The sequence below is a fragment of the Balaenoptera musculus genome, chromosome 3 (assembly GCF_009873245.2).
Source record: "Balaenoptera musculus isolate JJ_BM4_2016_0621 chromosome 3, mBalMus1.pri.v3, whole genome shotgun sequence".
Taxonomy (NCBI): Eukaryota; Metazoa; Chordata; class Mammalia; order Artiodactyla; family Balaenopteridae; genus Balaenoptera; species Balaenoptera musculus.
Window position 1 is genome coordinate 166410582 of NC_045787.1, and position 27701 is coordinate 166438282.

The window sequence follows — 27701 nt, forward strand, 5'->3', positions numbered from 1 at the left end:
TGTTGTGTTGGTTTTTTTTTTTTTTTTTTAAACCGGAATTATAAGAAAAGATAGTTTTCTGCAGGCGCATTGTGCTTTCCTAACTCTGCCCCCCACCCCTTTTTTGGTTAAATAAAGTGCTTTTTGTCTAAAACGGCGTGCTGGCCGCAGTTGTGTTTGCAGAGGAAACAAGCTGAAGAGGAGCTTGGCCCGTGAGAGTGGGGTGTGGGCCCCCCAAAGACTGGCCGCCTGGTCTTGTAGGAAGGGAGAAGCAGGCAGAGCCCCAGCAGTGCAGTCCTCCCCCAGCGTTCCTGCCTCTGGGAACGTGGGGAGCAAGGCCCCCAGGAGGGTCCCCAGGGACAGGTGTTCCCATGGATACAGCCTGCCACCACAGCAAACCCATGGCCGGCCGTGCCTTGCGGGACTCGGCATGGCCCTGATGGCATGCCTAGCTGTGGCCTGTTTTGCTAGCGAGCCCTGAGGTGGAAACCTGGCCTGTTGAAAGGAAGGGCGTCCATTCCAGTGGTTTGTGGCAGTCTAAGGACGAGGGCAGGAGATGGGACGGTGGTCTGAGAGGCCACTTGAGCTGTCGGGCCCAGGGGTGATGGTGTGGAGGCATGCTGTTTGCCTGGGGTGTTCCTCTGGGATTTAGGGTTGAAGTACCAGCGCTGAAAAACTCAGGAGTCCCACTCAGAATCTGGATGTCTGGGCCTACAGGCAACAGCTGCCACCTCTAGGTGGGGCTGTTCACAGCCCCCATGACCTTCCAGGTTTATTAGGGACCTGCCCCAGTGGGAGTGCCCCTTGGTGGCCCCCAGTCAGCCCACTTGTGGGGCAGCGGGCCCAGGAAAGGGGGAGGCTGTCGATCTGGGGTCACGTGGGGAGTCAGCTTAGATTGGAACCCCAGGCTCCCCTCACCAGGCGTCTCACCTCAGGCCAGTGCACCCGCTCTGAGCTCTGGGGCAAGGGGAGAGCGGAGCCCCCGGCCCTGTCCTGACTCACTGCAGACTTTCGATGACAGAGCAGCACTTGGCAAAAATGTTTTCTGGAGCTGCTTCTGCCAAGATCTAGAGAAGGGGAGCAAAGGGGGGTTCAGTTCTGAGTATCGCAGGGTCACTGCCCTCCACCCCCTGACGGAGGGGGTGACAGGTTCGCAGGCCCCTTTTAGTTGCTGGTAAAGAATCGAGAGGTGCAGCCCCAGGGCCGTGTGGACGAGGGGAGACGGAAATGGGGCAGGAGGGCTGCCCTGCAAGGCTGCGCGTTACTGACAGCTGGGCACAAACTGTGCGGGGACGCTGTCCCTGGGAACAGGCCATAGGGCCAGGGTTGTGCCAGGCTAGCTCACCCCCTTCCCATCCCATCCTTGGTGGTTGAGGCTAGCTTCTCTCACTCTTGCTCTCCTTACCTTTGGTTGCGGGAGGGGAACAGGAATGACACCAAAGTTCTCTGTCTTCACAGCAGTGAAAGTACAGGAGTTGCATGGGTCACTTTAAGATATCCCTGCTTTCTACCTTGAGAACACATGGCTGGCTTTGAGTTGAGCTGTGGTTGACCAGTTGTCCTAATCTTAACATGTTTTTTTTTTTTTTGGAGATACGTTCTGAAATGTATTTAATTTTGCAGTTTTGGAGCCAGTCATTCCGTTCAGACCTTCAGTGTCATACCTGGGAGGCCACAGCCTGCACCCATTCTGCCTAATGGAAGAAATGGAACTCCCCAGTGTACATGCGGGGGAAACTGAGGCCCAGAGTTCTGGGAGCCAGGGCTGCAGTATAACCCCTGTGCTGTTTCAGCTGGACTTGCTCCCCTGGGGGGCCAGGGGAGTGAGCAGTAAGCAGGGAGTACTTAGGCTTCGGAGCAGGTTCTTCTGCTGGTAGAAGGCCAGGGTGGGCTGACACAGGGTGTAGCGCACCTCCAGGCGCTGGCGGATGGCCCACTTGCAGTCATCGGCCCGGCACTCCACCTGGCCCCGGCGCCTCAAGCTCTCTCTGGACCATTGCCTCCACGGAGCCGTCAAACACAATGACGAGGTTGGGGGCCCGGCCCACCCAGGCACACGTGAAGGGGGCTGGGTGAGGAAGAGGCTGGGCGCACTGGCCCCCTGTGCAACCCCGCCCCAGAGATCAGGAATCTAGGGTGGTGCGGCCCAGTAAAGAATAACCAGGTCCCTGGGTCCGTTTTACTTTTGGAGTTTCCAAGGTTTTGTTTTATGTGTTTATTTTTTGGACAGGTAGGACATTGGTGGAGCTCATAAACCAAACACCACCACTGGGAAAGGGCGAAGAGTCTCCTTGCTGTCCCCAGGCACCCAGTTTCACCCTCCCTGGAGGCAACCAAGTTCTCTATTTCTTGCGTCTCCTTCCAGAACTATTTTAGGCACGTGCCAGGCAGATCTGGTTCTGATGTTCTTTTTCCTCCTTTTTCATACAGATGGTAAAGACATTGATTTTCCCTTGATTTTATTCACTTAGTAAGCTGGAGATGGTTGCACATTGGCACACGAGGAAGTTCCCAGTCCTTTTTAATCACTATATAGTATGCTGTTGTGTGGATGTGTTATGATTTACTTAACTGGTTCCTCGATGGGTATTTAGATTGAAATACCCCTTTTAAGATGGATTTAAGCAGTTTCTCCTTGCCTTCCTCTTGCCTAGACATTTTCACTGGGGAAAGTACAAGAGTTGCCAGCTCACCACTGCACTGCCTCCCACTGCAGGGAGGCCTCCCTGGGTCTCCGACGCCGCCCACCGTGAGCCCCACCTCCTCCTACTTCCTCCAGAATTTCCTTGCAAAATAGAATCTGTCAGCACTTTAAAACAACAACAAAAACACAACCAAGTGGGATTCACTCCAGGAAAGCAAGGATGGTTCGATACAGTTGTGTTAATATCTTAAGTAAAGAAAAAGTCATGTGAGAATTCTCAGAAACACAGAAAGAACAATTTAAAAGACAAAGTTTATGCATTCCTGATTTAAAAAAAAAAAAAACACTCGAAATTGGTAAATATATTCTCAGCCAGCATCTTATTTAATGGAAACTTGCTCTCCCGCTGAAGTTGGGAATAAGATAAAATTGCCCACTCTTATTTCCCTGGTGGCACAGTGGTTAAGAATCCACCTGCCAATGCAGGGGACATGGGTTTGAGCCCTGGTCTGGGAAGATCCCACATGCTGTAGAGCACCTAAGCCCGTGCACCACAACTACTGAGCCTGTGCTCTAGAGCCCGTGAGCCACAACTACTGAAGCCCACGTAACTAGAGCCCTGCTTCGCAACAAGAGAAGCCACCGCAAAAAGAAGTCCGTGCACCACAATGAAGAGTAGCCCCTGCTCGCCGCAACTAGAGAAAGCCTGCACGCAGCAATGAAGACCCAATGCAGCCAAAAATTAATTAATTAATTAATTTTTAAAAAATTGCCCACTGGACGTTACAACTTAGTAAGATATGAGAGGATTAGCTAAAGCAATGAGATAAAAGAAAACAATGGGAGAAACCCAAATTGGAAAGGAGGAGATAAAATCATGTCTGTTTGCAGATGGTGTGATTCTATTTCTGGAAAACTCATGAAAATCAACAAACTAGTACAGACTTGAGAGAATTTGATAAAGTAACCGGATGTAGTATTAACATACAGAAGCTTACACGTATATGAAAATCACCAGTTAGAAATAAGAAAGAAGGCCCCGTTTACAACAACATTACAAGCAACAACAAAAATATATATATATAAAACAGTCAGGCAAAACTTTTCCCAAAACTGTGCACTGTCTTTAAAGGAAGATCTTTAAGGAAAACTTAGGTAAAATATTCCTAAGTGACTCGAAAGGAGACTGGAACAAAAGGAAGAGATACATGTTCTTGGGTAGGAAGACTCAACGTTACAAAGCAGTCAGGCTGTTTCTAAATGAGTTTATAATCTTAATGTGATCCAAATGTGATGATATTTTTTAAGTGGAGATGGGTTGATTCTAACATTCGTCTACAAAAATAAGCAGGACTATCCAGGAAAAACAAGGCAAAGAAAAGCAATGGGCCGTGGAGGTGGGGAAGGGGGCATCCAACCTACCAGATATCAAAACATGGTAAAGCCGCCATCCTTAAACCAGTGCACAGGTGGACAGACAGACCCCTGGAACAGAATAGCAAGTCCAGAAATAGACTCGGGTGAATATGGAAAGTTGGCATATGGCTGGGGTGCCACCTCAAGTCAATGGAGAAAGGACAGACTTTTAAATAAATGGTGTGGGGACAACTGGATTCACCATTTGGAATCCTTACCAAATTTCCCCAACTAGGATATGTTCCAAATGGATCAGAGACATAAATGTAAGAAATAAAACTATACAAGTACTAAAGAAACCATGGATGAATTAATTACCTTATAACCTGGGATTGAGGAAAAACAACATCTCAAAATTCAGGAGAAATAACAGAAAATATTGATGAGTTTGATGAAAGTTTTTAAAATAACTTCTGCATGTCAAAGAGGCACAATAGAGAGTTCCCTGGCAGTCCAGTGGTTAGGACTCAGAGCTTTCACTGCCATAGCCCTGGGTTAAATCCCTGGTCAGAGAACTAAGATCTCACAAGCTGTGCCACGTGGCAAAAAAAAAAAAAAAAAAAGTGCAATAAATCAAAAGTCAAAAAATAATTGACAAACTGGACTGGGGGGAAAATTTGCAAACCATATCACAAACAGCTAACATACAAAGAGTTCCTAAAAATCAAGAAGAAAAAGACCAACAATCCACTGGGAGGGAAAAGAAAGTGAGCAAAAGATGTAAAGAGTGCACTGAAGAAGAAGTGAAAATGGCCCTAGAACTTTGGAAAAGATGCCCAGCCTCATTCACCATAAGAGAAATGCCCATTTAAAACCACCAAAATACCCTTTCACACCTAAGCAGGTTGACAAATGGCTGGTGGCAATGCGGAACAAAAAGGAGAGTGGTGCCATCAATCAAAATCATCGACACATTTCTCTTTAACCCCGCAATTCCACTCCTGAGAACCCATCCTAAAGACGCTAGCAAAAATACGAAACGCCACACGAAGGTGATTGAGTGGGGCATCGTTGGTAGTGGGAAAAGATCGCGAGCGGCCTGCTGTCTGTGGGCTGTCAGAGGAATAAACAGTGGTGCTGCCACACAGCGGAATTCTGGTTGTAAAATGGGGCAAGGAAGAGGAGGACTTCTTGACACTGATATGACATCTTCAGGGTATATCTGAATGTTAAAAAAAGGAAGCCTGCTACATGTGGAATGCTACTTTCTGTGTGCAGAGGGACACACACAAGCGCACACACGGATTATATTTGCAAAAAGAAGGACAATCCAAAAATTAATGAAAATGGTTGCCTACAGGGAAAGGAGGGCACAGTTTGGGGTGGGGGTGGATCTACCTTTTTATGTGACTTTGACTTTGGAATCATTACATGTGGTGCAAATTCAAATTTTTAATTTAAAAAAGCAATCCCTGGGACTTCCCTGGTGGCGCATTGTTTAAGAATTCACCTGCCAATGCAGGGTACATGGGTTCGATCCCTGCTCCAGGAAGATCCCACATGTCGCAGAGCAACTAAGCCTGTGTGCCACAACTACTGAGCCTGCGTGCTACAACTCCTGAAGCCCGCGCACATAGAGCCCGTGCTCTGCAACAAGAGAAGCCACCGCAATGAGAAGCACATGCACCGCAACGAAGAGTAGCCCCCTGCTCGCCACTACTAGAGAAAGGCCACGTGCAGCAACGAAGACCCAACATAGCCAAAATAAATTAATTAATTTAAAAAAAATCCCTAAACATCGAAAGCCAAGGTGAAATGAATGAACCCATATGTCAATGTCACGCCGCAACTACACACAGAAAATAATTATCTCAGGGGACCCAGTGTTTTTGTGGTATGTCCACAGTGAGACCTATTGTAAAGGAAAACCAGAGCTGCAAACAAATCTTAAACTTCCTTTGGTAGTTTTATTCTCAGTAGTTAAAATCGGTATGTTATTTGGAAACTATTTTGCATCTAATGGAATAATGCAAATGACAATGTCAGTGGTTTTAGGAACCAGATTTTTTAGGGAAAAGAGAAAAGAGAAGTAAAACACTGTGACATTAAGTGTGAGCTGGAAATAACAGTAGAACTTGTGATTTCTTTTTCCTTTCAAATGTCTGTGTTTCCTAGCTCTGTCCACTGGAAAGGCCTGGAAACGATGACCAGCCGGTAGCAATGAGTACCCCTGGCACCCAGATGGGACACCACTGAAAAAGGGCCTTCATGGAGAAATGGCCAATTCCAGAGCTGGACCGGAAATGTGAAGGGGGGGCGGGTGTGAAGTCTTGTGCAGAAAGAAAGCAAGAGGATGAGTGTGAAATGGAGCTGTGTCCAGAGAACGCTATGCAATGTGAGAGGGCTGCTTTTGGCCAAAGATGGGACAGCCTGAGCAACAACAAAAAAGAAGACTGGGGCTTCCCAGGTGGCACAGTGGTTAAGAATCTGCCTGCCAATGCAGAGGACACGGGTTTGAGCCCTGGTCCGGGAAGATCCCACATGCCGCGGAGCAACTAAACCCATGCACCACAACTACTGAGCCTGCGCTCTAGAGCCCGTGAGCCACAACTGTTGAGCCCGCGTGCCACAACTACTGAAGCCCACGTGCCTAGAGCCCGTGCTCTACAACAAGAGAAGCCACCGAAATGAGAAGCCCATGTACCGCAACAAAGAGTATCCCCCGCTCACCGCAACTAGAGAAAGCCCTGGTGCAGCAACGAAGACCCAACACAGCCATAAATAAATAAATAAATAAATAAAATCAATTACAAAAAAGGAAGACTGATTATGGCCATCATCAAAAAGACTACAAACAATAAATGCTAGAGAAGGTATGGAGAAAAATGAACCCTCCTACACCATTGGTGGGAATGTAAATTGGTGTAGCCGGTATGGAAAACAGTATGGAGGTTCCTTAAAAAACTAAAAATAGAGTTACCATATGATCTAGCAATCCCACTCCTGGGCGTATAACTGGAGAAAACCATAATTTGAAAAGATACATGCACCCCAATGTTCATAGCAGGACTATTACATAGCAACCAAGACATGGAAGCAACCTAAGTGTCCATCAACAGAGGAATAAAATGTGGTACATATATATACAATAGACTATTACTCAGCCATAAAAAAGAACAAAATAATGCCATTTGCAGCAACATGGATGGACCTAGAGATTGTCATACTAAGTGAAGTAAGTCAGACAGAGAAAGACAAATATCATATGATACCACTCATATGTGGAATCTAATTTTTTTTAAATGACAGAAATGAACTTACTTACAAAACAGAAACAGACTTACAGATATCGAAAACAAACTTATGGTTACCAAAGGGGAAACGTGGCGGGGAGGGATAAATCAGGAGCTTGGGATGAACATACACACACTACTATATATAAGATGGATAACCAACAAGGACCTACTGTGTAGCACAGGGAGCTCTACTCAATATTCTGTAACAACCTATATGAGAAAAAAATCTGAAAAAAAAATGAATATATGTATGGGTATAACTGAATCACTTTGCTGTACACCTGAAACTAACACAACATTGTAAATCAGCTATACTTCAATAAAATTTTTTTTAAAAAGACTAATTGAAGCACTTTAAATACACAAAGATGCTTGAGTTGGTAAGGATGAGAGAGAGAGAACAAAACGAAGGAAGACCAAATAACGAACCTCACGGTCACCATCGGAGGCGAGTAGTACACCCAACCTCAGTCTGAAAATGGGCCCTGGTAGGGGAGAAGATAAGCATGTATCCCACCTGTCTGGTAGGAACTATATTTCAGGATAACCAAACAGCCCTGGTTGAGGAAGGACATTTCTTCTTTAGGGAAGAATTCCAGCTAATTGATGTGGGGGGGAAAATGACTAAAAGAGAAACGTACAGCTTTGGAATTGATTCAGAATACTCAGAATATGAAGTAATTGATGACAACAACGAATGAAACTGTAAGATAAGAGGCCGACGGGGCATTTTACCGCAGCCCCTAGCTGACCCTGTATCAGTTTGCGAGGGCTGCCACACCAAATACCAGAGACCAGGTGACTCCAACCACAGAAATTCCATGTCCTCACAGTCTTGGAGGCTGGACATCTGAGATGGAGGTGCTGGCAGGGTGGATTCCTCCGGCGGCCTCTCCTTGTCTTGTAGATGGCCGTTTTCTCCCTGTGTCCTCACACAGTCACTCCTTTGTCTGTGTCCGAATCTCCTCTTCTTATAAGGACACCAGTCGTATTGGGTTAGGACTGATCTTGAGGACCTTTTAATGTAATCACCTCTTTAAAGACCCATCTCCAAATCCAGTCACATTCTGAGGTCCTGGGAGTTAGGGCCTCAACATATGGATTTGGGGGGGGACACAGTTCAGCCCATAACAGATCACTTACTAAGAGCAGGGCAGCCGGGCATGAAGGAGCCTCCTGAATGACGCAGTGCGGAAAAGGTATTGAACCACAGTGCTCTACACCAAATTCACACCAAATTGGACAGAAAAAGAACAAGCACAACACGAATTCTGTTTTCCCCACTTTCCCAAGTTCACTGCCTGGGCCCTGGTGAACATTCAAAGACCTGGGTCCTCTTAAATAACACATTGAAACACATGGGAAAAAAACAACAACAACAACTATGGCAAAGAGACAACTAAACATTGTGTGCTATCCGATAGGAGTTCCCATCACCACCTATGAAGTGCACTTGAGAAAATGGAATCTAAGTCCCGAGCCAGACTCTAGACACACTACCAATTCACAGGACACATAGAGGAGAGGGCAGCATGATAAAAAAACAAAAAACAAAACACTCTGCAATCAGCAAAATCCTTGCTGTGCGAAATAAAGAGAACCAAAGACTAGGTTTCTTCAATAAATAAAAACAGACAGGGGACTTCCCTGGTGGTCCAGCGGTTAAGACTCCACACTCCCATTGCAGGGGACCCGGGTTCCATCCCTGGTCAGGGAACTAGATCCTGCACGCATGCCGCAACTAAAGAAAAAGATCCCGCATGCTGCAGCTAAGACCTGGCACAGCCAAACAAACAAACAAACAAATAAAATTTATTTTTGAAAATAGGTTTTAAAAATAAATGAAAAGAGACAGAGATGGAAGGAGCATAAAGCACGTTTACACTGTAGTCTATTAATAAATTTTTTTTTAAAATTTATTTATTTATTTATTTATTTATTTATGGCTGTGTTGGGTCTTGGTTTCTGCGCGAGGGCTTTCTCTAGTTGCAGCAAGCGGGGGCCACTCTTCATCGCAGTGCGCGGGCCTCTCACTATCACGGCCTCTCTTGTTGCGGAGCACAAGCTCCAGACGCGCAGGCTCAGTAGTTGTGGCTCACGGGCCTAGTTACTCCGCAGCATGTGGGATCTTCCCAGACCAGGGCTCGAACCCGTGTCCCCTGCATTGGCAGGCACATTCTCAACCACTGCGCCACCAGGGAAGCCCTAAATAAATATTTTTGAAAATAAGTTTCAAAAAATAAAAAGAGAGATGGAAGGAGTATAAAGCACGTTTACGCTACGCTGTAGTCTGTTAGGTGTGCCATAGCATTATGTCTTTTAAACATGTACGTACCTTCATTTAAAAATACATTCTTGCTAAAAAATGCTAATCATCATCTGCGCCTTCAGCGAGCCGTAATCTTTTTGCTGGTGGAGGGTCTGGCCTCTATGGCTGCTGACTGATCAGGGTGACGGTTGCTGAAGGCTGGGGTGGCTGCCGCGATTTCTTAAAATAAGACAACAGTGAACTTTGCTGCATCAATTGACTCTTCCTTTTATGAACGATTTCTCTGTAGCGTGCTGTGCTATTTGACAGCATTTTACCCGCAGCAGAACTTCTTTCAAAACTGAAGTCAGTCCTCTCAAACCCTGCCGCTGCTTTATCAACTAAGTTTCTGTCATATCCTAAATCCTTTGTTGTCATTTCAACAGTCATCACAGTGTCTACACCAGAGGTAGCTTCCATCTCCAGAAACCACTCTCTTTGCTCATCCATGAGAAGCAACTCCCCATCTGTAAAAGTTTTATCCTGAGATTTCAGCAGTTGTCCCATCTTCAGGGTCCACTTCCAATTCTAGTTCTCTTGCTATTTCCACAGCATCTGCAGTGACTTCCTCCACTGAAGTTTTGAACCCCTCAAAGTCATCCATGAGGGTTGGAATCAACTTCTCCCAAATTCCTGTTAGTGTTGATATTTGACCTCATCCCACAAATCATGAATTTTCTTTTCTTTTTTTTTTTTTTTTTTGGCTGTGTCTTGAGGTATGTGGAACTTCCCCAACCGGGGATCGAACCCATGCCCCCTGCAGTGGAAGTGCAGAGTCTTAACCACTGGACCACCAGGGAAGTCCTCATGAATGTTCTTAATGGCATCTAGAATGGTGAATCCTTTCCAGAAGGTTTCCAATTGACTTTGCCCAGATCCATCAGAGGAATCACTATCTATGGCAGCTATAGCCTTACAAAATGTATTTCTTAAAGAATGAGACTTGAAAGTTGAAATGATGCCTTGATCCATGGGCTGCAAAATGGATGTTGTGTTAGCAGGCATGGAAACAACAGGAATCTCCTTGTCCATCGCCATCAGAGCTCTTGGGTGACGAGGTGTATTGTCAATGAGCAGTAATATTTTGAAAGGAACCTTTTTTTCCGAGCAGTAGGTCTCAACAGTGGGCTTAAAATACTCAGTAAACCGTGTTGTCAACAGATGTGCTGTCATCTGGCTTTGTTGTTCCATTTACAGAGCACAGGTAGAGTAGATTGAGCATAATTCCGAAGGGCCCTAGGATTTGGGGAATGGTAAATGAGCATTGGCTTCAACTGAAAGTCACCAGCTGCATTAGCCCCTAACAAGAGAGCCAGCCTAACCTTTGAAGCTTGGAAGCCAGGCATTGACTTCTCCTCTCTAGCTATGAAAGTCCTAGATGTCATCTTCTTCCAGTCATAGAAGGCTGATGGGAATTCCCTGGCAGTACAGTGGTTAGGACTCCGTGCTTCCACTGCAGTGGGCACGGGTTCCATCCCCGGTCAGGGAACTAAGATTCCGCATGCCACGCAGCATGGCAAAAAAAAAAAAAAAAAATAGAAGGCTGTTTCATCTACATTGACAATCTGTTTAGTGTAGCCACCTTCCTGAATGATCTTAACTAGATCTTCTGGAGAACTTGATGCAGCTTCTACACCAGCACTTGCTGCTTCGCCTTGTACCTTCCTGTTATAGAGATGGCTTCTTTCCTTCATCCTCATGAACCCACCTCGGCTGGCCTCACGCTTTTCTTCTGCAGCTTCCTCACCTCTCTCAGCTTTCACAGAACTGAAGAGAGTTAGGGCCTTGCGCTGGATGAGGCTTTGACTTAACGGAATGTTCTGGCTGGTTTGATCTTCTATCCAGACCACGAAGACTTCCTCCATATTAGCAATGAGGCTGTTTCACCTTCGTATCATTCACGTATTCACTGGAGTAGCATTCTTAATCTCCTTCAAGGACTTGTCCTTTGCATTCACAACTTGGCTAACTGGCACGAGAGGCCCAGCTTTCAGCTTATCTCAGCCTTTGACATGCCTTCCTCACTACGCTTCATCATTTCTAGCTTTTGATTTAAAGTAAAGGACATACAACTCTTCCCTTCACTTGAACACTTGGAGGCCATTGTAAGGTTACTAACCGATCTGATTTCAATACTGTTGTGTCTCAGGGAATAGGGAGGCCAGAGGAGAGGGAGAGAGATGGGGGGACGGCCGGTCGGTGGAGGAGTCAGAACACACACAACGTTCATTGATTAAGTTTGCCGTCTTATATGGGTGCAGTTCACGGCTCCCCAAAGCAATTACAATAGTAATATCAAAGATCACTGACCACAGCTCATCATAACAAATATAATCATAATGAAAAAGTTTGAAATATTGTGAGAATTACCAAAACGTGACACAGAGATACGAGGTGAGCAAAAGTTGTTGTGAAAATGGTGCCGATAGACTTGCCCAACGCAGGGTTACCACAGACCTTCTATCTGTGAAAAATGTAATAACGCAAAGTGCATCAAACTGAGGTCTACCTGTAGATGAAAAGGACAGAGACAAGGCGACCAATCGCAGTGGGCCAACCTTACTTAAATCCCGAATAAAACAAGATGTGAAAAGAAAAAGATTTTGAGGTGTTCACGGGAATTTGCATAATGATTGGTTATTTGATGACACAAAGGATATTAAGGTGTAATAACAGAAGCATGATACAATTTTACAAAAGTCTTTATCTTTTAGGAAATATATACTAGAATATTCATGGATTAAAAAGAAAAGCACATGGGATTGACATATATACACTAATATGTATAAAATAGATAACTAATAAGAACCTGCTGTATAAAAAATAAATAAAATTTTTTTAAAAAAAGCACAAAACAGATGGAACCTGAATCTATTGTAAGAACTCCTGTAGTTAACTTTCAGTGTACAGAGCCAATGAGGAATGGAAGGAGACAAATAATGCACATGGAACAATCCCAAGGATGAGATTTTGTACAAGACAAATGACCCAGAGTCTTCAACAAGTCAAGGGCAGGAGGGAAGCAGGGAGGGAGGACTGTCCACCTTGGATTAGGAGACGCCTGGTGAGGACCTCGTTTTACTCATAAATCTGACCAGCTGGGAATCAAAGAGACATTTTTCAGCTGTGGGGGAAATGCAGATGTGGATGGGGCATCAGATAGTCTCAAGGGATTCACATTAATCACCTGAGATGCTGTTGGGTGAGGAAACGCTCATAATGGGATTCGGGATGGGCTTCAGAACACATAATCGGCAATCTTGACAAGACATTTTGGCACCGATAAAGTAAGTGTGGCCAAACCATGATCATGTGGGACTTCCCTGGCGGTCCAGTGGTTAAGACTGCGCTTTCACTGCTGGGGGTCCAGGTTCGATCCCTGGTTGGGGAACTAAGATCCCATAAGCTGCACAAAGTGGCCAAAAAAACCCAAAAAACACTCTTTTAGGCCAGAGCCCCATTTATCTTCATTTTCTCACTTCTGAGAGCCACACAGGTACCAAAGAAAAGCATGTCTCCTGTTCCTCTTAGTGTGAAGCTACCATGCAAGCAGGGTCCTAAATGGGCCTCTGTGAAGGAGAGGGAGCGGGTGGGTGTAGGGGGGATGGCGGGGGGCACAGAGGGCACATCCCATCCACGTGGTGAAAATCGTGGCCTCTGTCCTGCCTTGGCCACCTAAATGGTGTGACCCGGGCAAGCTCCCCGATCCCTCAGTGAAAAAAAGCAGGGTGCTGACTGTGCGGGCGCCTGGAACGTTCCAGAAGATCAGGGTTCATCTGTGCAGAGGGTCGAGATCAGCTCTGGGCTGGTAAAAAGCTCTGGAGGAGTTCACACTGCTGTTGCCATGGGGATGTGCAGGCCCCTGTGTTGCCAAGTCAGATGTTTTTCAACAGAAGCTGGGAGTTTTGATGTGGCATCTCTGGATTTTTGAAGCTTGGCCACTAATTTAAAACAAAAGAAGTGTCAAACGCTGAAGAGTCCAAACTGAACATATCGGTGGATCCCATGGGGCCCGAGGGCCGGAAGTTTGTAGCCTCTGCCCTGATGCTTTGCGGCCACTTGTGGAGCCCATCCAGCTGGCATGGGTGACCGGGTGCCTACTTTAGGCCAGGCGCTGGCCTGGCACTGAGCCATTCATTATCCTGGCCTTTGCCCTCCGGGCTCCCAGACCAGGAGAGGGAGCCCAGTATTTGCCCTTTACCTTCATCCCAGGGAGCCAGACAGAATTGCTTTAGTGGAGGTGCGCACAGAGGGCGGGGCCCCACCGAGGGCCCCTCCCAGCCCCTGTCGGCACCCCCTTACGCCACGACCTTTGTCTGATTCCCTCCCCGTGCCTGAATGTGTTTCTACTGGCGTCCAGCAAGTCCCAGGAAAGCCCGGAGGCCCCCAGCCTGCCGCAGTTTCTCTCTTCCTACTCAGGTGTCCGGATGGATGACTTTTCATGATGTCGGCATTGCGTGTCTGGCTGGCTCCTCCTTCACCGCTGAGCTCTGCACAGGGGTCCCCCTCTGGACCCCCCAAACTGCAGTAGCCCACTCGCACCTCTCCAGATGCCATTCTGTGTTCTGTTCTTCGCTGCACTTACCGCTACCAGAAATGTGTTTTGTTTTGCACGGAACGTGTTGCTGGTCCCTGTCTGCTGCATCCTAAGACCAGGGATCCCATGTGTCTGGTGAAGTCCAGAGGACTTAGCTTGTCCTCAAGAACTATTTCGGGCACAGGAGGTTAAATAAATAGATGAGCGGAGAGTTACGTTTCATCTTTACAGCCCAGAAGTGATGCTAAATCCACCTGCCACTCAGTGGGCAAATAGTTTGTTTACCGGGTGCCAGGGACTGTGCGGGCAGATGTTAAAATGACTTTGTCCACGACTTCCCTGGCCGTCCAGTGGTTAGGACTCTGCCCTTCCACTGCAGGGGGCACAGGTTCGATCCCTGGTTGGGGAACTAAGATCCCGCATGCTGCGCGGTGCAGCCAAAAAAACCAAACCCAAACCAAACAAAATGACTTTGTCCCCACCCTCGGAGAGCTCACCAGCCCTTCACCCGGGTTCTAGATGCTTCCAACAATCTCCTCACTGTCCCCTAGATAACGCAAAACTCCATTTCCCTGTCAACAACTCCTCTCCCCTGGGGTCTTGCCCCTTCAGATCTCCATCCAAGGTGGGGAGGGGACCCAGCTTCGCACCCTCGCAGGCGTTGGGGTCAGTCACAATGTGCTCAAACTCCTTGGCTTGCCTCAGCTCCCGGGGGAAGCCGTCAATGAGGAAGCCCTGGCTGTCCGGGCAGGACAGCATGTGGTCGCTGATCATATCAAGGATGACACCCTGGGGAGGGAAGGGGAGGCTGCATTCGGTGCCCAGGGGCCCCTCACCTGCGAGGTCACCTTCGCAAGTTCTGGTGTATTCGGGGGAACACCCACTGCTGGGGTCTCTGGAAGCACTTTTTTTTTTTAAATTTTATTTATTTATTTATTTATTTTTGGCTGTGCTGGGTCTTCATTGCGGTGCGTGGGCTTCTCATTGCGGTGGCTTCTCTTGTTGCAGAGCACAGGCCCTAGGTGAACGGGCTTCAGTAGTTGCGGCTCGCGGGCCCTTGAGCACAGGCTCAGTAGTTGTGGCGCACGGGCTTAGCTGCTCTGCAGCATGTGGGATCTTCCCGGACCAGGGCTCGAACCCGTGTCCCCTGCATTGGCAGGCGGATTCTTAACCACTGCGCCACCAGGGAAGCCCTGGAAGCACTTCTGAGAACGGGGCTCGGCCACGGTCCTCTGGGCGGGTGTCTGCCACGCGCCAGGCTTGCTGGGCTCATTTGCTTATCACTATCCGGAGGAACTGGGGTGACTTCCGTCTTACAGTGAGGAATCGGGGGCAGAAGGGGCCACTGACATACAGGCCTGGGGTCACAAAGGGAATAAATACTAGCTAAGTTTACTGAGCATTTCTTAAGGGCCAGGAACTCTGCCAAGCGCTTTATAGGAATGACGTCACCTGACCCGCACCCCAGCCTTCTGCCGGGGGTCCAGCTGCTCTCCCATTTTACAGTTGAGGACACAGAGGCTCAGGGCAGCAAAGCAGCAGCCAGTGGCCCCAGACTTTGAGGCCCCTTGGCTCCCACAGGGCCTTCCCGGGAAGCTCCTCCCGATGTATACTCTTCATCCCTCTGCCCCTGCGCCTGGGACCTCTCACTGTGGGCACCAGGAGCCCCTGCAGCATGATGTCATGGATCTTCTGGCCCCGCCGGGTGCCTTGTTGGGCCTCCTGCCACAGCAGCTGGCCCAGCCCCACGTGGCAGAAGCCGTACTTGGTCGCCATGTTCTTGCACTGTGTCTCTTTGCCGCAGCCTGGGCCGCCCATCACGAAGATGATCGGGGGGACTTGAGGATGTCTGCAGTGCCCAGGCAAGAAGGAGGGAGAGGGGTTGGTGCCTATAGGGGCCAGCGAGCGGGCACCAGGGTGACTGTGTCCACAGCTTAGTGCGTGTACTTGGTGACACCGGACACAGGTCTGCTGGCAGAACTACTTCTGCCCTAGGGTGGCATCTGGGGGTGCGGGTCCACGCCCAGTGGTATATCCAGGCACGGCACACGTTAGTGCTGCTGCGGGTTGTGTGGATGAGGATGTGAACCCAAGCAGGCCAGGCCCTTTGCACGCAGCATGTCCTTGAAACGTCACAACGGCCCCATCATCCCATTTTACAGTTGAGGAAACTGAGGCTCAGAGAGGGGCAGGGACTTGTCCATCCCTCCCGTCTCACCCCATACCACCCTCCCCTTCTTTTACTGCATTCCAGCCCAGTGGCCTCCATTCTGTCCCTTGAACTCATCACCCCCCTGCTGTCGTTCCCCACCCCCCGCACCGCTCCCCGCCCCTGGAATTCCCTACCCTAGTTCCCTTCAGGACACAGCTCACCCATCAGATCTTCTCTAAGCTCTGCCCAAAGAGCCTCCCACTCCATCATTCCCAGTCTCAGAATCCCATTCCCTCCAGCAATGGCCACGATCAGTAATGACCCTGCCTGTTTACTTGTTCTTGTTTGTCTCCCCAGCCAGACTCTGTACTCCATAAGAACAGTGTCTATCTGTCTTTCTCGCCCCTATATTTCTAGTAGTTGGCATGGTTTCTGACACATCGTAGTGGATGAGGAATAGATGAATGTCCGTAACAGACACATCTATGGAGTGCTGTAGTTTAGGGTGCAGTTTTGGTGTCTTGCTTCCCTCCCCTTTTTCTTAGCCAACTCCTAGTTTAAACCTTCCCTCTTCCCTGAGCCCTCAGAGCCACCTGTTGTTTCCCTGTGGCAGCCCTGTTCCTCCTGGGTTGTAGATACCATTTTCGGAGACTGTCTCCACCACACTGTAATCTCCAAGAGGACAGGGAGCTGGTTTGCCACATTCACCATGGACTGCCCACAACCCTGCACAGCAAGCGCTAAAGTGGATCACTGAATGACTGACCCTGAGCATGCGCAGTTGTGTCACTACCACGGTTGGCGAGGAGGGGCGTGGGGGGGTGGACTTGGGGGGTTGGGGTACCTGTACTCTCCTGCCCAACACAGTCTCCTTCCCTTCCCCCCAGTAAGCCAGCCACCCCCACGATATTACCCTTCTCCTGGGGCCTCAGGGGCCTGCCCATCTGGGGCAGCTTGGACTTGCACAGACCCATCCTGCCAGCAGCCCATGGGGTGATCGCGCCCCATCCCCACCTAGGCCCTGACCCCTCCTGGCTCGGTTCAACGTCCCAAGGGCCCCTGGCCCGATCATTTGGCGAGACGATAGGGTTACCCCCGGGGTTAGGGGTAAGAAATGAACCCCAAAGAGGCTCAGGTAGTGCCGCAGCAGTTGGGTGCGAAGGAGAAGGCCTCGGTTGCTGTGGTAACGCGGCCACCTCTGACTCACTTCCGGAGCGGAGTAGCGCATGCGCAAGGCGTCCAAGAGCCCAAGAGCTGGGCGAGTTTCTCCCTCCCCTCCCAAGATGCCCGCGGTCGTAAGTGGGACGTCACGTGGGGGGGCGTTCCCACGCGGCGTGATGGGGTTATCGGCGCTATATATTGCGGTCAGCCAGCGCGCCAGGTGCAGAAAGAGTTGTCTTTAGCGCGGAGTCGGCTTCCGCGACGCGGCCTGCTGGAGAGTTCCGCTTCCGGTATAGGCGGCCGCGCAGGCGCAGGTGTGGCACGAGAGGCCTACGAGGCTGAGCGGTGACCCAGCGCCGCCTCCGGATTGATTTTTCCCAGTATCTGCTGTACCCCGGGCTTTGGGTCTTCGATCGGAGCCAGAGGCCCGACACCTTGAGAGTGGCTTCCGCGGGACCGAGGGACGCGGACCCCGGGGGAGGCGAAAAGGACGAGGTTCGGACCGGAGCCCGACTATCGCCCATCGCCCATGGCGGCCCTCGTAAGTGTGCGGCGAGGCGGTTCGGGGGGTCCAGGTGGTGGGCTCTGTAGCCCCTCACTCACCGTCCTGCTTTCTCTCCCCTCAGGGCCCCAGCAGCCAGAATGTCACTGAGTATGTCGTCCGAGTTCCCAAGTAAGTCCCTGACCCTCACCTCCCCCTCTTCTCTCAAAAAGGGATTAAAATCTTCACGAGCCTCCAGACGTGCCTGGCACCTCCTGATTCTCCTTCCAGGGCTGGGGTTGAGCTGAGGCCTCTGGGGCATCACTTTTTTGAATGGAGTGAATGAATGAATGAGTACATTAATATACAGTAAGACGCAGCCCCCTGCCTAGCATTCCCTCTGGCAGGAATGCCAGCTGTGACTCTGCTGGGTGGATTCTTGTTGATCCTGCAAAATTCAGTTCCGGGATTTTCCTCCTTCAGGAGGCATTCCCTGCCTGCCCCCCCGCCCCCCCCACCTCCCGCCCAGGGCTGAGCTCCCAATTATCCCCACATCTTGGGTTCCCAGAAATCTTTGTCCCTTTTTTCTGAGTGGGGTTGGGAGTATGGATCCTACTTCCCTGACAGACTGGGAACCTCTGGGTTCTTTTATGGGTCCCCAGCATGACCGCGGGCACAAAGGGCTGAGCCAGGGAGGGTTTACTGAATGAATGGATGATTGAGCACTGCCTCTTCTTGTCCATTCCAGAAATACCACCAAAAAATATAATATCATGGCTTTCAATGCGGCCGATAAAGTCAACCTCGCTACTTGGAATCAGGTTAGTCCAGGTTCTGAGGGCGTGAGAGAACCCGATCCTGGCCTTGGTGGTTGTAATAGTTGCTTAGTTGTGATAGTAACTAAGGCTTAGTATCCTCAGCTGTCCCCGAGTGGAGACAAGTGATGACTAAGGCCCAGGCTGAGCTGCTGGGCATCCCTGGGGGTGAGATATGTCTGGCCCTGCAGGAGGCTTTCTCCTGAAAGGAGAAGTTGTGCCCACTGATGGGCAATTTGGACCGAGATTTATCTGGACAAGGGAGGGGGCTGCCTCCTACAGATGATCTCAGAGCCCCCATTGCCGGAGGCTTTCGAAAGGTCTTCGGAAGCTGTCTTAGTTCATAGAGGCTGCTATAGCAGCATACCAAAGACTGGGTGGTTTGTAAACAAAACACTTATTTATCACAGTTCTGGAGGTTGGAAGTCCGAGATCAAGGTGCCAACAAGATTTGGTGTCTGGTGAGGGTGTGCTTCCTGTTTCATAGCTGGTACATTTCCACTGTGTCCTCACCTGGCAGAAGGGGGACGGAGCTCTCTGGAATCCTTTATAAGGGCACACACCCCACTCATAAGGCTCCACCCTCATAACCTAATCATCTGCCAAAGGCCCCACCCCAGATACCATCACACTGGAGATTAGGTTTCAACAAATGCATTTTGGGGGAATTCCCTGGTGGTCCAGTGGTTAGGACTCCACGCTTTCACTGCCGAGGGCCGGGGTTCAATCCCTGGTCGGGGAACTAAGATCCCACAAGCTGCGCAGCAAAAAAAAGCAAAGGCATTTTGGGGAGACACAAACATCCATCCATAGCAGAAGCCGTTAAAGGGTTAGAAACAGAGAATTGTAAAGTGATTTTGCCACTGTGGGGTCGAGGGCAGGTGAAGAGAGGACAGGGCAGAGGTGAAGGCTCTGGTCCAGGTGAGCCATGATGGGGTTTGGAGCAAACAGGTTATGAGAAGTGGTTGGATTCTGGGGTTTCTTTTTCTTTTCCTTTTTCTTTTCTTTTCGCTTTCTTTTTATTTTTTATTTTTTTAATTTTTGAATTTTATTTACTTATTTATTTTTTATACAGCAGGTTCTTATTAGTTATCTGTTTTATACATATTAGTGTATATATGTCAGTCCCAATCTTTTTTCTTTCTTTCTTCCTTCCTTCTTTCTTTCTAACTTTTCATTGGGAAATAATCAAACTTTCACAAAGCTGCAAAAATTGACATAGTACAGGGCTTGCCCAGATCCCTTCACCCACATTCACCGAGCGCCTTTTCGCCAAGCAGGTGGCTTTGAGTGCCCGCCGCTCAGCTTCGGGGGAGGAAAGGGTGTTGGTGATGGGATCAGGCCCCCGGATGAGAGGTGTTGCTTCCTGCCCTCCCAGGCCCGGCTGGAACGCGACCTGAGCAACAAGAAAATCTACCAAGAGGAGGAGATGCCCGAGTCGGGGGCCGGCAGCGAGTTCAACCGCAGGCTCCGGGAGGAGGCGCGGAGGAAGAAGTACGGCATCGTCCTCAAGGAGTTCCGGCCCGAGGACCAGCCTTGGCTGCTCCGCGTCAATGGCAAATCAGGCCGGAAGTAAGTGCCGCTCCCGACCGCACTCCGCGGGTGCCCTCGGCTGGACTTTCATGTGCCTGCTGTATAGTGGGGGCAACAGCCCAGGAGTGACAGCTCAGCCTCCCGCGAAGGGTTTTACTTGGGTAGATGAGCCGAGGGGATGCCCGGGCAGGAGCTCTGAGGGCCGGGATGCCGGAAGCCCGGGCTCTGGTCCTGCGGCACCCAACGAGGGGCCACCTGGGGTTCGGGGGGTGGGGAGGACAGAGGTTAGGGGGATGAAGGGCACTCCGGCAGAACAGCGAGCACAAAGGCACGAAGCGCCGAGCCCTAGGGACTGTCACAGCGCATGCCAGTGACAGGGTGGGCAGATGGATAGGGCGGTGGGTGCAGGCTGCAGCTGGACTGTGGGTGGGCTGGGGCCCAGGGGAGCCTGAAGGCTGTAGGCAGGGAAGGGGCACGCTGTAAGACTGCCTCCACCTGCGGGTGACGCCAGAGGCCAGGAGGGGGCTGGCAGTGGTTCAGCCCCCAGGAAGATTCTGGAGGCAAATCCAGAGGGGTCTGACTGTAGGGCCCTGTGCTCTTCATGGCCAATCTAACAGGGTCCTTCCAGAAATGACCATGACATGTATAATGCAAAGGAACCCTAAGCCCGCTCTGCAAGGTGGGGAGCCGTGCTTTCCAGATGTGGAAATCCAGGCTCAGACAGTCGAAGGGCCAGCCCAAGGCCTTCCAGCCTCAGATTCTGCTGGGAGGACCCAGGTGGCTCTGGAGAGGGGGCAGGCCTGGGGTTGCCGGGGGCGTGTATGAGGGTGGGGCTGGTTCCTCTTCCTCTGGCCAACCGTAACCTTGAACTCCATGCAGGTTCAAGGGCATAAAGAAGGGAGGTGTGACAGAGAACACATCCTACTACATCTTTACCCAGTGCCCTGATGGGGCTTTTGAGGCCTTCCCCGTGCACAACTGGTACAACTTCACGCCGCTGGCCAAACACCGCACGCTCACGGCCGAGGAGGCCGAGGAGGAGTGGGAGAGGTGAGTGAGGGGGCGCGATTGGAAATGAGGTGCATCCCCCGAACTTTGTTCTGGATTGGGAGCTGGGGACTCAGGGGTGACCAAGCCAGATCTCACCAGCCCCTCAGGGAGCTCCCAGTCCAGTGGGGAGATGGACCTGGGACCATCAGGGATGCGCAGGGCGGTGCAAGAGCCAGGGATGGGGGAGTGGCTGAGCTGAGCCCTGGAGCAGGAATTGGTGAGCAGGGTGGGGTCTCCCTGGCCTACATGGCTTCCCCCAGGCAGGTCTCACAGCTGGATCAACTGCTGGTAAAATACACATAAAATAACATTTACCATTTTTAAATGCACAGCTCAGTGGCATTAAGTACGTTCACATTGTTGCGCAGCCGTCCGCCCCCTCCACCTCCAGAACTTTCTCATCTCCCCAAACTGAAACTCTGTCCGCATGAAACACTGACTCCCCATCCCCTCCCCCAGCCCCTGGCCCCCACCATCTACTTCCTGTCTCTGTGGATTTGACTCCTCTAGGGAGTGGAATCAGACAGTGTTTGTCCTTTTATGTCTGGCTTATATCACTGAGCATCATGTCCTCAAGGTTCATCCACATTGTAGTGTGTATCAGTGCTTCATTTTTTAAAAATTTTAATTGTAGTAAAGAATATGTAAAATTTATCATCTTAACCATTTTTAAGTGTACCATTCAGTGGTGTTAAGTACATTTACATTCTTGTGTAATGGAGCTTCATTCCTGTTTTTTTTTTTCTTCCAGTTTAATGGAGGTGTAATTGACATCCAGCACTAAGTTTCAGGTGTACAGCATAATGATTTGACTTACATACACCATGAAATGTTTACCACAATAACTTTTAGTGAACACCCATCATCTCATATAGGTATAAAATAAAAGAGAAAGAAAAAAATATTTTTTCCTTGTGATGAGATCTCTTAGGGTTTACTCTCAATAACTTTCATATATAACCTACAGCAGTGGTAATTAATCATAATCATGTCGTACACTATACATCGCTAGTACTTATTTATCTTATAACTGGAAGTTTGTACCTTTTAACCACCTTCATCCAATTCCCCCTCTTGCCACTTCTGGTAACCACAAATCTGATTCCTTTTTCTGTGAGTTTGTTTGTTGAAGTATCATTGACCTACATCACTATGTTAGTTCCTAGTGTACAACCTAGTGATTCGATATTTCTGTACATTTCAAAATGATCACCACGATGAGTCGAGTTGCATCATCACCATATAAAGATACTGTGTCATCGTTGACTCTATTCCTATCCTGTACATTTTATCCCCGTGACATTTATTTTGCAACTGAAAGTTTGTACCTCTTAATCTCCCTCACCTATTTCACTCATCCCCTCACTCCTCTTCCCTCTGGCAACCACCTGTTTGTTCCCTGTATCTATGACTCTGTTTCTGTTTTGTTATGTTTGTTCTGTTTTTTTTTAATTCCACATATAAGTACAGTATTTATTTTCCATATCTTGGCTATTGTAAATAGTGCTGTAATGAACATAGGGGTGCATATATCTTTTTGAGTTAGTGTTTTTCTTTTCTTCGGAAAGACACCCAGAAGTGGAATTTTGGATTGTACAGTAGTTTTAATTTAATCTCCATACTGTTTTCCACAGTGGCTGCACCAATTTACATCCCCACCAACAGTGCACGAGGGTTCCCTTTTCTCCACACCCTCACCAACCCTTGTTATTTGTTGTCTTTTGATAATAACCATTCTGACTGGTGTGAGGTGATATCTCATTACGGTTTTGATTTGCATTTCCCTGATCATTTGCGATGTTGAGCATCTCTTCATGTGTTTGTTGGCATCTGTATGTCTTTTTTGGAAAAATGTCTATTCAGGTCTTCTGCCCATTTTTTAATCAGGTTGTTTGCTTTTTTGATGTTGAGTTGTATGAGTTCTTTGTATTTTGGATATTAACCCCTTATCAGATATATCATTTGCAAATACCTTCTCCCATTCAGTAGGCAACCTTTTTGGTTTGTTGATGGTTTCCTTCACTGTGCAAAAGCTTTTTAGTTTGGTGTTCCCCTATTTGTTTGTTTTTGCTCTTGTTTCCCTTGTCTGGGGAGACATATCCAAAAAAATATTGCTAAGACCAATTTCAAAGAGTATACTGCTTATGTTTTCTTCTAGAATTTGTATGCTTTCAGGTCTTACATTTAAGTCTTTAATCCATTTTGAGTTTATTTTTGTGTGTGGTGTGAGAGAATAGTCCCATTTTCTCAACATCGTTTATTGAAGAGACTGTCTTCTCTTCATTGTATATTCTTGCCTCCTTTGTCATAGATTTATTGACTACATAATGTGCGTTCATTTCTAGACTGTCTATTCTGTTCCATTGGTCTATGTGTTTTTGTGCCAGTACCATACTGTTTTGGTGACTGTAGGTTTGTAGTATAGTTTGAAAGCAGGGAGCATGATACCTCCAGCTTTGTTGTTCTTTCTCAAAGTTGTTTTTGGCTACTTGGGGTCTTTTGTGTTTTCATAGAAATTTCAGAATTATTTTTTTGGTTCTGTGAAAAATGCCATTGGTGTTTTGATAGAGATTGCATTGACTCTCTAGATTGCCTTGGGTAGTATGGTTGCTTTAACAGTATTCATTCTCCCAATCCATGAGCACGGTGTATCTTTCCATTTGTTCGTGTCATCTTCAATTTCTTTCTTATAGTTTTCTGAGTACAGGTCTTTCACCTCCTTGGTTAGATTTATACCTAGTACTTATTTAGTACTTATTTACTTTTATTCTTTTGGATGCGATTGTAAATGGGATTGTTTTCTTAATTTCTCTTTTTGATAGTTTGTTGTTAGCGTGTAGAAACACAACAGATTTGTATATATTAGTTTTATATCCTGCAGTATCATTTATTAGTTCTAATTGTTTTTTTGGTGGTGTGTTTAGGATTTTCTGTATATAGTATCATGTCATCTGCAGACAGTTTTACTTCTTCCATTCCAATTCGGATTCCTTGTATTTATTTATTTTTTCTTATCTGATGGCTGTGGCTAGGACTTCCAGTACCATGTTGAATACAGCTTCATTCTTTTTTATATACTACCCATGAATTCTGCTCCTGTTGTTAGATACAATCCTAAGACTCTCTTTATTTTTATTATTTTTTAAATTTTTTATAAATTTATTTATTTATTTTTGGCTGCGTTGGGTCTTCGTTGCTGCACACAGGCTTTCTCTAGTTGTGGCAAGCGGGGGCTGCTCTTTGTTGTGGTGCACGGGCTTCTCACTGCAGTGGCTTCTTCTGTTGCAGAGCACGGGCTCTAGGCACATGGCTTCAGTAGTTATGGTACACGGGCTCAGTAGTTGTGGCTTGTGGGCTCTAGAGCACAGGCTCAGTAGTTGTGGCCTCCATGGCATGTGGGATCTTCCTGGACCAGGGCTCGAACCCATGTCCCCAGCATTGGCAGGCAGATTCTTAACCACTGCACCACCAGGGAAGTCCCCTAACACTGTCTTTAAATGCAATCACATTTTTAAAAACTTTCATCACCACTGTAAATGGAAACACCAGTACCCACTGTCATTAAAAAGAAGGCACCCATGAACTACAACAAAAGCGACGGACGTGACTGTATCATGTGGCCTGATTCTGTTGCCCGAGAGAGGCCCTGAGCCCAAGCAAGGTGCTGGGGCATCAGCATCGCATGAGGCCTTCTCCTGAGGGACTCCGGGCAGAGCGGGAACTGAAGGAGGGCCAGCCCTCCCTGTGTGATCTCAGGCTGTTCCTGTCATACATGTGGGTCCCCATGTGTGGGGTCAGATCGTCCCTCTCATCACCTACATGTGTCTGTGGCTCCCCTCTGGGGAACGCCCGGTGGAAGTGCAGGGTGGCACCCGGCACAAGGCCCAGCTCCTGGAGGCGGGCTTTGGAGCCAGGCCCCTTGTCAGCCCCTGCTGTGCCCCCCGCCCACAGGAGAAACAAAGTCCTGAACCACTTCAGCATCATGCAGCAGCGGCGGCTCAAGGACCAGGACCAGGACGAGGAGGACGAGGAGAAGGAGAAGCGTGGGCGCAAGAAGGCCAGTGAGCTGCGCATCCACGACCTGGAGGATGACCTGGAGATGTCCTCTGATGACAGCGAGGCCAGTGGCGAGGAGGGTGAGGCTGGCGGAGCCCCCATGGCTGGGGTGATCGGCACAGCTGCCTGGTCATAATTTATCAAGGTGGCTGTGTGATGACTCAGAGAGGTTAATGCCCCTGAAAGGAAAACTTGGTTACTCATGGCCCCGTGGGCCCGGGAGCTCGGCCGCTTGGGGAAGCGCCAGGGTTGGTAGGAGGCAGCAGGGAGCCACAGGAAGGCCTCGGCCATGGCCTCAACTGGGGTTTCCAAGGAAACGGCTTAGGACTGGGCAGTTTGAGTCATGCCAGTGGGCTCTGGGCCAAGGCATGGTCTCTGGCTGCCCAGGTGATACAGGGCAGGGATGGCGGCCCTGCGTGTGAGAGAGAAGGGGGTGGTGGGGGTGTGGAGTCGGGTTGGCCTGTGGGTGAGAGGTGCGCCCCTGGGCCAGCTCTTTGCCTCTTGGAGGAATTGGGGCCGGTCCTGGTGTCTCTCCCCGGGGGGCAAAGGCCCCAGAGACATCAGGTGTCATCGAATACGCAAAGCGTGAAGCGTGCCCATCCGAGCCCCTCCCCTTGTCTCCCCTTCCCCAGGCGGCCGAGCCCTCAAAGCCAAGAAGAAGGCGCCGCCCAGCAAGGGGGGCAGGAAGAAGAAGAAGAAGAAGGGGTCAGATGACGAGGCCTTTGAGGACAGTGACGACGGGGACTTTGAGGGCCAGGAGGTGGACTACATGTCCGACGGCTCCAGGTGAGGCAGGCAGGAGGCGGGCGCGAGACCCTGGGCCGGCCCGCAGACGCGCTCCCTCACCCTCTGCCTGCTCGCTCTCTGTCTTACAGCAGCTCCCAGGAGGAGCTGGAGGGCAAGCCCAAGGTCACCCAGCAGGAGGAGGGCCCCAAGGGTGTGGACGAGCAGAGCGAGAGCAGCGAGGAGAGCGAGGAGGAGAAGCCGCCCGAGGAGGACAAGGAGGAGGAGGAGGAGAAGAAGGCGCCCACGCCGCAGGAGAAGAAGCGCAAGAAAGGTGGGTTCGCCGCCCCCGACCGCGCCCCAGGCCCCTGATCTGGGATGGGGCTGAGCGGGAGGGCGGGGCCTCCGCTCCTGACGCCCCTCTTCTGGCCCCACGCAGACAGCAGCGAGGAGTCGGACAGCTCGGAGGAGAGCGACATCGACAGCGAGGCCTCCTCGGCGCTCTTCATGGCGGTAAGGCCCAGCCCGGGGCGGCGGGGGACGGGGTGGCCCTCTCCAGACTCACATCCCCAACCCCGGTCTCCGCAGAAGAAGAAGACGCCCCCCAAGAGGGAGCGGAAGCAGTCGGGCGGCAGCTCCCGGGGCAACAGCCGGCCCGGCACACCCAGCACAGAGACGGGCAGCACGTCCTCCACCCTGCGGGCAGCCGCCAACAAGCTGGAGCAGGGTGAGTCGCCCCATCCCACCCTGCCCGCCTCACCTCTTGACCCCATCCTTGCCCTCCCTTTCAGCATCCTGTCTGCCTGCCCCTGAGCCCCTTCCACATGTAATCCTGGCACCACTGGCCCGGGGTCCCCCCAGGGGTCCAGCCTCCCCGCCGCAAGGTTCAGCCCCGCCTCTGCTCCCACAGGGAAGCGGACCAGCGAGACGCCGGCGGCCAAGCGGCTGCGGCTGGACACCGGGCCCCAGAGCCTGTCGGGGAAGTCCACCCCTCAGCCCCAGTCCGGGAAGTCTACCCCCAGCAGCGGGTAAGTTGGCGAGGATGGCAGGAGCAGGGAGGGGGCTTGGGAGGGGGCCCCGGAGGGGGCCTTGGGGACGGAGGGCCGCCTGCTGACACCCACCTGCCCACCTCCAGCGACGTGCAGGTGACCGAGGATGCCGTGCGCCGCTACCTGACACGGAAGCCCATGACCACCAAGGACCTGCTGAAAAAGTTCCAGACCAAGAAGACGGGGCTGAGCAGCGAGCAGACGGTGAACGTGCTGGCCCAGATCCTCAAGCGCCTGAACCCCGAGCACAAGATGATCAATGACAAGATGCACTTCTCCCTCAAGGAGTGAGGCTCCCCCCAATAAACGTGCTCTGTTTTCTAGAATCCTCGGGCTCTTGATTCCCACACTCACCACTTCCTGTCCCACTGCCCGTCTGCCACCCCACCCTCTGAGTCTGAGGACCCCAGTGTTTTCTCCACAGTTTACTTCTCTCAGTCTCCAGTCCCCTGCTTCTGAAACCTCTAGGACTTAATCCTCTCCTTACCCCTCAACCTCCTCCACTGAGCTTCTGCTGGGTGATTTCTTTCAGGTCTTCCATTTGACCAGTTCTCTCTTTTT

General features: G+C 49.9%; 2 protein-coding genes across 3 annotated transcripts; one reads left to right on the plus strand and one right to left on the minus strand.

Annotated features, from left to right (window-relative positions):
* Positions 1-1768: 1768 nt before the first annotated feature.
* LOC118892642 (adenylate kinase isoenzyme 1) lies at positions 1769-15938 on the minus strand. Its single transcript, XM_036847381.1, is given in 3 exon segments — positions 1769-1954; positions 1956-2047; positions 15764-15938. Coding segments are annotated over 3 exon segments (453 nt in total).
* Positions 15939-17496: 1558 nt separating this feature from the next.
* Positions 17497-27466, plus strand: GTF2F1 (general transcription factor IIF subunit 1). 2 transcript variants are annotated; one of them, XM_036848577.1, is made up of 12 exons: positions 17497-17974; positions 18060-18106; positions 18663-18735; positions 20108-20301; positions 21142-21312; positions 25264-25448; positions 26001-26154; positions 26244-26425; positions 26531-26604; positions 26680-26818; positions 27002-27119; positions 27227-27466. In XM_036848577.1, the coding sequence occupies exons 1-12, from the start codon at positions 17963-17965 to the stop codon at positions 27429-27431; spliced, it is 1554 nt and encodes a 517-aa protein (XP_036704472.1). In that variant the 5' UTR covers positions 17497-17962; the 3' UTR covers positions 27432-27466. The 2 variants fall into 2 exon arrangements, with proteins under 2 accessions (XP_036704472.1, XP_036704470.1); XM_036848575.1 differs by having other exon boundaries at positions 17547-17974; positions 26531-26818.
* Positions 27467-27701: the final 235 nt, after the last annotated feature.